The following is a 10,154-nucleotide window of genomic DNA, read 5'->3' on the forward strand; positions in this document are numbered from 1 at the left end:
GTGTTTGCGCTGGTATATCATTAGCGCAATATCCTTTGTGAATAGGACGTTAAGACGGAGCAAACTGCGGGTGCAAGTGAAGTGCAATTCAAGGTGCTATCAGCGGCCACAGTTCATTCTTTGTGAATTCGGCCCTGAGTCGGATACAATGATAGCAGTTTTAACAGCTTTTTAATCAGGGAAAATACCAACACTAATGTGCATATGTGTTATCAGGGTTACATGTATGCATTAGCATAAATAGGTTATGGAACACACAAAGAAATGCTGGGTTGTTTTTAACCCAACATTTTTAAGTGTGAATATGCGTGGCCTTTATCAGGATCAGTTATGAGATCATGGACAAATTTCATGATCAGCAGATGGATTCATTATTGGTTAAGCTGTCGCTAAAGTCACATATCTGCTGTCATAAAATCCTGTGGTTGGTTTGTTTTCTGTCATACCACAAATGAATCACACCAGAGTCAGTTAGGAACCAGACGGAGACCTGCCTTTTTGAGCAGTTTTGGTTAGGTTGTTTGGTCCGCACCAGGGTTCGATTGACGGCCACTAGCCCAAATGAACTGTACTAACTGCGCAAATAGACCTGAGTTCATTTTAACTGAACCAAATAAGCAGTGTAATAAGCAGAGTCTACTTGTGTTGTGAACCCACCCATGTCGGCCCATCATACTATCTGAATAATGAAGCCTTTATACAGCAGGAAAGTACTGCACCATTCTGACTTAAGACCAGGCTTTTGTTGGTCAGTGGTGCAGTCACTTTTTGCTGCTTAACAATAGCCCAACAATGCGCTTGACCACACTTTTTTACGACCTACATGCCCATGAGTGCACAGATGGGTACAAGTACTTTGAAAATAAAAACGGTGTAGGTCTGAAACAAATAATGACAGTTGTGTTGCAGTGTGCACAGCTTTGCACTAGGTGTAAGATAGGGCCCTAGACCAACTAAACCCAGTTTCTGCAGAATATTCTGATTTACAGTAGATTCAACATCTGTTTACCCTGCTGGCTCCCTAATTAGTTTTAGATTGACTAGACTGAAGCTCAGACATAGCTTATAGATGTTTATACTGTCTACATCATTTGATGTTTGAGTCAGAGAATGGTTCATGACTGCTTTTTTCTGTTCTCCTGCTGCTTCTCTCAGCTGCTGAGTGAGGAGGTGGACAAAGTAAGTACCTTCACTGGCAGATAAAGTGTGTGGTAATTTGTTCTTGTCTGCTTAATGTAGACGTGTTTGTACAGCCATTTTAATACTTCCGTCCTGTCCTTTCATTTCCACCTACAGGCAGAGCACGAGCTTCGTGTGGCTCAGACAGAGTTTGACCGACAGGCTGAGGTCACAAGGCTGCTGCTGGAAGGCATCAGCAGCACACATGTGAGTGCATGATGTTGGCCACAGGGCTCCTTCTGGGAACCAGCAGTGATTAAACTCTGTTAGTCATCCTGTCTAGAGTAGCAAAGAGGAAGCAACATGAATTGTGGTTTTGTGTTACTCCAAAATATTGCACAGATTTGGTGCACATTTCTTTCCGTCACATTTAACTTCTGACCATTACATTACAAGTAGCCGCCATGCTGGCCTTAGAGGATAGGGGGGAGATAAAGAGCTACTGTAGCTTTGCACTCCTGTGTCAGAACATATACTGCGCAACAGAAGAGGAACAAGGACAAATACATCTTTTGAATGAACTGTGTCAACTTGTTAAGACCGTTTGCAGGCTGAAACAGTGGACAGTCCTAAGATCAAACTGCAAGGGGGAGTATATAAAACAGTGTAGAGAAAACAGAAAGCTGTTTGGAGAGCTGTTGTGGATGACACAAGCATGTTCCTGGCTTGCTGGAGTGTTAGGATGTTAGCTCAGCAGCTACAGTAGTTCATGAACTACACATTAGTCATTAAGTCACCAAGGCTCTAAAACCACATATTTTGTGAAAAATGCTATGAATAAGATGCTACTTGGTAGGTATAGTATAGGCCAATTCCACTATTTTCAGACCATTTTGTTTTTCAATTTTGACAACTTTGAATCAGCATTTATACCATGTTGGCTTACAGATAACATCATTATACTGTTAGTAATAAAATATATAGGCTAGTATTATAATATAAGGCTGTAGTAATGAAAAATATTGTAGTATACACCTGCTAAGACGTTTTTACATGTCAGTCTTTTACAGATTAAACAAACAGGATATAGCATGTTAGTTAATGAGCTTACTGTATCACCTGATGACAGGTAGATTGTTTACCTTTGGACAGAGCCACGCTAGTTGTTCCCCATTTCCAGTCTTGGCAATCCTGATCCTGACTTGCTGCACCCTGACCCCAGGAAAAATAATTAGAGGCCGACATCACCTTTGCATGCTCATTTTTTTTAAGCCAGAGCGAACCCAGCAAGCATTTTTTGGTTTAAAAAACGTCTAATAGCCGTCTACATGAAGACCTGACGTCTAGGCTAAATCACGGCTGAATTTGGGCTGTCAGTGAAAATTTGGTAGACATCTAACCATAGCCAAAGTGTAGACGTCATCAATTATACGGCTATGTAGAGACCATGTCCAAAAAATGGAGATAAACATATTTTAATTACTGTTGACTCTCCATACATGATTGAATATCATACCGCACGGCAATGGCGAAAATTACATTTAATCAATTTCAAAATTAAATTGTCTAGATTTGGGTTACATGTAGCTAGACTAAATCGGAGCTAAATATAGCCAATACGTTTAAATCACGACTATTGCTTGCTGGGAAGGTTGTGGTATTTTGTGAATAGCTTGTTGGTAACAGGGCTAAATAGCACTTCAAAGTTAAGCTAAATTTTAGCAAGGGAACAACTGGCATGGTCATTTTGAGAGGGGTCCCATGAACTCTCATCTCAAGATTGAAAGAATGAATGAGAATGAAAATAGGCTATATTGGTACCCACAGTTCTCCCCTAAACTTGAGAGGGCTTGCTCCCAGTAAATGTTTTGTGCTGCACCCCTTTAAATTGAGCTGTATATATGTATATGTATATACTATGTTCTGCCAGGGGTTCCTCTCATATTATTTTCATCTTTTCCTTTCTCCCCTCAGCTCAACCACCTGCGTTGTTTGCAGGATTTTGCAGAGGCTCAGGCCACTTACTACGCCCAGTGTCATCACTACATGCAGGACCTTCAGAGGGAGCTCAACAAGTGAGGATTCACACTGTTGGTAGATTCATCTGTAAGGCAAAGATATATTAGATTAGGTTAACACTTTTGTAGCTCAGTCACTCAAAACGTTTCAGTGTTTCCAGTTACTTTGCTAAGGTTACATTTTTCAACACTTGTCTTGCAGTGTTTAGTTTTATGGGAGGAGCTCAGAGTTATTGTAGGGTGAGTAGAAGACAACATGCGCACCACTTGCTTTGTCTCCATGTGGTGCAGAGAGTCAATTTAAAAAAATCAATTAGTTCAATGCAGTGTTGATAAGTGTGTGAGGGGATTGACTTTTTTCTTTGGAATAATAGCTCAGAATTAACCACAAACTAAATGCAGTCTAGACAGTGTTGGCTTTGGCTTTCCTCCAGCTAACACAGCAGGAAGTGCATAATTCACTTGCATCATTTATACTTACTGAAATGCAAGAATGTTGTGAGCTACACCATGTGCTGCCTTGTTGTGTCAGATGAACTCCCATACTGCAGATAGAAATACAAGGGCCCTATTTCCCAAAAACATCTTAAATCCAAGATGATCACAACACCTGTCATATTTAGTTTCCAAACAACAGACACAAGAGATGTTCTAACATATCGTAGTTTGACTACAGCTTTGGGTAAAAGTGGTGCTTGAGCACCACTTTAACTGCGATGTAACACATGAGTTACATCACACTGCTTCTAGTTATACAACCCATATTCAACAATTGAAGTGGTGACATTTTATTTCCAAAAGGTGAAAGGTCGACTTCACTGTTACATCTTAATGTTCTGCATAAAACACTTTTCTGGCCATTATTCAACGTCATATCTCAGGAACAGAAGGGGAGACATTTGGTCAGATACTGAATTGTTGACACTAATCTTGGGTGTCCACCTTGAAACTGTGCTGATGATATAGATATTCTGTGCTATCGGGGGGAGATGGGTGTGAAACATCCATCTACGACAAGCTAAGGGCTGTCGTGTTTCCTTGCACTACTTCTTCTTGTCTTCCTCATTATAATAGTCTGTCAAGCAGGCTGCACCCCTCGGTGCTTGTGACCAGCAGTCCATGGCGATTTGATGTGCAGATGATGATCACCACTCTACGCTGCATGTTCTTAATATCTCTCCCACTGTTGGAGGAGCAGAGGCAAACACTGCTAACCAAGTCGCCTTGCAGCTCCTCTCTCTCTCTTTCTCTTGTTTTTCCCCCCATCTTTCTCCAGCTGTCCCTCTTGATTCAGTCCATTGAAGTCCATTTAAACTCCTGCCCTTTATGCATGAGAACTGCCAGTTTCAAAAAGGTTGAATTGGGCCCAATCGTGCTCAGGCAGATAATCAGAATTTCTAGGCTAGACGTAGGGTAGTAGGAGGCAGGAAAGGGGCCATTACCCCCTCTCACGTTATGCCTCTGGCCCACATTCATTTTAAGTCATGGATTGCTGTGTTGCAGCTTGAGTGATTGCAAGATGGTCTCTAGTTCATCCTTAAATATTATAAATTGTAAGAAGTTGAAGTTCTGAAATAAGGAGCTGATGCAAAAAATGGTTGAATTGCTAACAAAGGAGAAGGTTACTTTATAGTACACATTATACCAACACATTTTCATTTATGTTTTTATAGTACGAGCAAATGATTACTCTAATAAACACCACAGAGTCAGGCTTCCAAATCTGTTTTCTTTTGTCCAGGAGGAAGCTGTTCAGACAGCAGAACCACTTCAGCACCACCACCATCACCACCACCACAGCCAAATACAATCCTTTTCCCATTCTTTTGATGTGGAACACCATCAGTAAACGCATCTGGATGTGACCAGTCTGTTTTTTTACAGGATAAGCATAACAGCCTGAAATAAACAAGCTGGAAATCCACTTCATGAGCTTCACTCCTTTATTTGTCTTCCAATGTTTACGTAGATGTGCTAATGCCGTCAGCGCCCTGCACACGACTGCTGTTTGCCCTGACCCCGTCTCCTCTGCTTTCCTGTCTGGACCATCATCTCCTGGGGCTACAGTGTCCTCTTCGTCTAGCCAGAAGCCCAGCACGCTGGCTATGGAGCAGACACAGCTTCCTGTCACGGGCACCAGAAAGGCCAAGGTCCTGTATGACTATGATGCCCATGATGCCAACGAGCTTTCCCTCTTGGCTGATGAGGTACAGTGGAATATTCTTTGTCATCCCTCCAACATCTCTGTTACACAATATCTGACCTACTCATCAACAGGACACAGTTAGAAGACTTTTAGCTGTGAGACTTGTACAGTTATATTGGATATTAAAAGTCTACATACACTTTGAACTTTACGCTCCTTACTGCCTTTAGGCTAAACAACACAGTCGCCAGAATAAAGTGCCTGCAATTGTGCATTTCTGCAAACCATGAAACATATTACATTTGCACATTTCATAAATCTTATATCAATGTGACGCAGTAGGGCTGGGCGATATGACCAAAATCTCATTTCCCGATAACGATACATATCATCAATTAAAAAGCCAAGAAGAAGAATTTATCAATGTGATCCCTGCAAAAGATGGACAGACTCCAAATGATGAAAAAAATGTTGCGTCACAACGATATAAACGATAGAGCAAAATATGAAACGATAGACATTTTTCTTTCGTCACACGATATATATTGTCATATCGCACAGCCCTATGTACCAGTATCTAAAGCTGACTTTGTCATCGGTGGATGGCGTGTCACTTAGGCAAGACGTCTGTCGAGCTGCAGACTGCAATTAGAGACCAACAAACAACACCACCTGTTCTCTCTGTTCATCATCCCGTAGCCTTTTAGTCAATAAATTTGGGTGATTTTTAGGGACCCATTGCTGTTTTTCCAGCAGGGATAATACCAGGAAAAGGAATTGTTTTTAACCGAGACAAAGCTGCTTTTCCAGCCAGGATTGTGCCCCCAAACTGGGTATTTTAAGCCAAAACATGATCTTTTCCAAACAATAACCAAGTGGTTTTTGTGCCTAAACATCCACTCTTTAACCAAAGCATCGTTAATATGTAACATAGGTAACGTGCAAATGAAATGTATCTGTGGTTTGCAGAAATGCCATTATCAACATTTTTTTCTGCCGATTGGGTTGAAAATAAAAACCTCCATCCATTTTCTACACCTGCTTTTCTTTGCAGGGTCACAGGCAGCTGGGATTTTTCCCAGCATGCACTCATTCAAGGTCCAGTGTGTAGAATTTATAAGGACATATTGGCAAAAACAAAATATTATCTAATAAGTATGTTTTCTTCAGTGTAAAAAGAATTATTGTGTTTACCTGATAATGAACCATTTGCCACTACTTTCTGTGGCAGGCTCAACTGCTACTTATATCTCACAGCAGCTGCAGCTGTTTGGGGCAGCTGCTACTGACCCGCCACTGTTTGGGGGGTACTGTATGAACATAAAGGCTTCAGAAAACCATTAAGGAAATATATTAGGAAGTTAGGTGGCGTAGTATGAAGAGTGACAAGGTCCAAAATGTGTTTACACTGTAAGTGGGTTTCGCCTGTCAAGTATAGCAGTATAATTTGGTTGGTGTTGGTTTTACACTTAACTAACTCATATGCCAAACTTTATTGTTATTTTCTTCTTCTGTTGCCCAAATAGTGGCTTTTCCCAAATAGGTGCATCCCTAAAGAGCACAAGTACAACTACAAATAATTTCTGCACACTTACAAATTGTCATTTCTCCAGCAGTTTTTGACAGGTTTAAGGGGGGGGGGTTACAAGCACACACTTCCTGACCATCATTTGAAAAGCTCAGCATCTCTCTATTAATGCTCTCAAAAACATTGACACTAAAAGATAACTTATCTAGGATTTGTACACAGGTTCATTGTAAACGCTGACTTATTGATCTCACTGTTAAGAAGCAGAAAAATAACTGAATTAAATCATTTCTTTTATGCAACATGTTAGTCTGGAGGTTTAAACTTGTGTCCTCTCTTAGAGCTGGTGATTAAAACTAAGCAATCACCTATGAGAGAAAACTGATCTGAGTTCAGACTGTTAACTTACCGGATCTGAATGGAGTCCTATGGAGATCAGCTGTGTAGTCTGGTGGCCGGTGGCTGCTTGTTCCACTGCCATTCAGCGGCTAGCAAACAGCCACTGCTGCAACTGGGGACCAGGCGTTAGTGCGACCTCCCATAGGTCCGATTACCCATAACTCTGACTACCCGCTAATCCGACCATGCAGGTCTACGGCGAGTTTTATCGTTTTAGTCCCATAATGTTGACCGCCCATTAATCCGACCATTTTAATGCCATTATTCCGACCGTCGGATTTCATACCCAGTAGTCCGACCGCCCGTTAGTCCGACCACAGCACTTCCAACACGAAGCAGTCTGTGCATTTCTCCCTCACTGCGCCGGACTGTGAGGACAGTTGCGTTTATCTCATCGACGGGAAATTACATCCATCTGCTATATGTGATGTACATGCCCTTATTTGGATAACACATCCTGGTATTCCCCACACATAAAGACTTCTGTTTTTCTGCTGATGTTGTTTTGTTATCTATGTACTGTGGTGGCAAAACTACTATTTAATGAACAGTTTAAAGAAAAAGTCATCACACGTCGGCTGTCTTTCTTGATTTTTAATAAGCATTCATGAATGGAGACACTCACACATACAACCGCATGAACAGTCAGTCAGTGAATGCCTAGCAAGTCCTCTCGCCCTGCTATCTTTATAGTTCCCATAACACATGCACATCAACAGTCAAAATATGTGGCGCCTTGACATTCCTAAAACACAACATCTCTTCAGACTAACAAGGACAGTTGTTGTCCTCCCTGGCTCATAATCTTGGTGTCTGAGCCTCCCTGGCTCTTGACCTTGGTGTCTCTCACTGCTGTCACAGTAGGGGTTAAATGAGCACCACACATCATTAGGCTAGAAGTTCAGTTTCATCAAAACGAGTAACACATTATAGGTTAAATATGTTTAAATACCCAAATTTTCCATCACAGTACACTGTCTTGGTTCGTCATGTCAGAGGTAGTGAGTTTTGGAGTATAGACATTTGTTTGTTTTTGCATCTTCAGCACCAAGGACAGCGCTCAAACTACGGTAGTTCTTGTCTGCTTTTGTCATGTGGTGAATTCTACTGTTGGCCTCCTTATGGGAAAAAATGTAATAGAATTTGCATTTGTTAGAACTTCTTAATGTTTTATTTGTGTGTAGCTTATAGCAGCCAGTCAGCAGCCTAGTGAGTGGCGATGTGCAATGCACTATACAGCAGGAAAAAAATACAATGATGTCACTCATTCACTCATTCATTCATTCATTCAGTTGGCAGCCCCCGCTACTTAAAACATCTTCCCGTGTGTGGGGAATACCAGGATGTGTTATCCAAATAAGGGCATGTACGTCATATATAGCAGATGATGTGATTCCCCATCGATGAGATAAACGCCACTGTCCTCACAGTCCGCACATAGAGACATTGCAGCTGTTTAGTGGTACCACTGCTCTGCGTTTACTGAAAGGGGAAAGTTGCCTGGTCCCCCCTGAAATGTAACTTTACTGCAGTCGGATTTTTGGGAGGTCGGACTAATGGGATTCAAATACTATGTTGGACCTTTGGGTAGTCGGACGAATGGGTAGTCGACCCATTGGGTGGTCGGACTGACTCCACCCACCTGCTGCAACTAACAAACTCCACAAATCCATTCAGCAGCTTAACCTCTCCGCTGATGGCAGGCCTGATTACAAGCATGGCCGTTCTCGGCACTCAGTGTTGGATATGCCACCACTTTAGTCACGCCTCATCAACGAAAATGAATCACAGATTTCGTCTTGGTTTTTAATATTAAGATCTATTTTTAGCTCATTATCCTCTCATGTTCATCATGGAAATAAGATCGTTGACAAAAAAATTTTGTTATAGTTTTTGTCAACAAAATTAACACCGGGAGCCACTTGCCATTTTGCTCTTTTGCATCAAAATAGGATTTTTTCAGAGTTTTCTTCTGGTGGCGGACTTGCTGCACCGTGTAAACATAGCCTTCCTCTTTTGTTCCTTCAGCCACCTTCTTGAAAAGGTCCACGTTGTGATATTTGGGCATCTCCAAAAACCTGTAGATATCTAAGTCTAAGTCTTGGGCTTTTCTTTTGAGCATGCATCTCCACCTCAGCCTCCAAACTGTTTGTGAGTTGGTTTTTGTACAACATCTCTATGACAATGCACAGAGCTGACCATAAACAGGCAAGAGGCCGTGTTTTACAAACTGCTATAACAACCCCAGTTGAAATGCATATTACAAATGCGCTGTATACCTGTTCAAAGAATGCTATTAAAACTTGAATGATACCGGATATTACTTAAAATTTGTAATATTTCGCTGGTTCGCCTCTGTCAGAAGCTTCTCTTTATAATGGCATTTGTTCATCATGCTTACTTATACTTTCTGAAGATGAACGATTGACACATGATTAGACCCCCAGCTATGGATGCCTATCCTTCCAAGATGGCAGCATTTTTCCCAGAATGTAATTCCCATCTCCTTATTTATTCAAGTACCTGGCAAATAATACAAGAGGCACAGTAGGAGGGAAGCTGCATGGTTGGCAGTGAAGGGATGGACAATAAGTGGAGTTAATGACAATGAAATGTTAGAATTATCAGCTTTTGGAATGCTGCCTCCTGCAGGTACGCTCAAAAACTGTAGACATGAGAAACTGCGACCCTCAGGGTTCCTACGCAAGTATGGAAAGTATGGAAAAGTATGGAAATAAATTTGATCAATTTCCAGGTATTAAAAAGTATGGAAAATGAAAAATAAAGTATGGAAAAATATTTATGTTTCCAGACTATTACCACTGTTCTAAAATACTGTTTTCTAAAATAGAAAATTAGGTATTTCCAAAAATAATTTAATCAATCCGGATCGTGTTTTATGCCGCGCCAGGCACAGTTTGTGTGAGAGCAAACGTCTCAGAAA

General features: G+C 41.3%; 1 protein-coding gene across 5 annotated transcripts in view; it reads left to right on the forward strand.

The window, feature by feature from the left end:
* Positions 1–10,154, forward strand: part of sh3glb2b (SH3-domain GRB2-like endophilin B2b) — a 42,401-nt gene that overhangs the window by 26,303 nt on the left and 5,944 nt on the right. For 2 of the 5 annotated variants that reach the window (XM_050052415.1, XM_050052417.1), the window contains 4 exons: positions 1,156–1,179; positions 1,297–1,386; positions 3,094–3,194; positions 5,107–5,344. In XM_050052415.1, coding sequence (XP_049908372.1) covers positions 1,156–1,179; positions 1,297–1,386; positions 3,094–3,194; positions 5,107–5,344 — 453 coding nt within the window. Of the gene's footprint in view, positions 1–1,155; positions 1,180–1,296; positions 1,387–3,093; positions 3,195–4,878; positions 5,006–5,106; positions 5,345–10,154 lie in introns of those variants that run through there. The other 3 variants (XM_050052416.1, XM_050052418.1, XM_050052419.1) reach the window with 2 other exon arrangements.

This window comes from Epinephelus moara, chromosome 9 (assembly GCF_006386435.1).
Source record: "Epinephelus moara isolate mb chromosome 9, YSFRI_EMoa_1.0, whole genome shotgun sequence".
NCBI classification, from domain to species: domain Eukaryota; kingdom Metazoa; phylum Chordata; class Actinopteri; order Perciformes; family Serranidae; genus Epinephelus; species Epinephelus moara.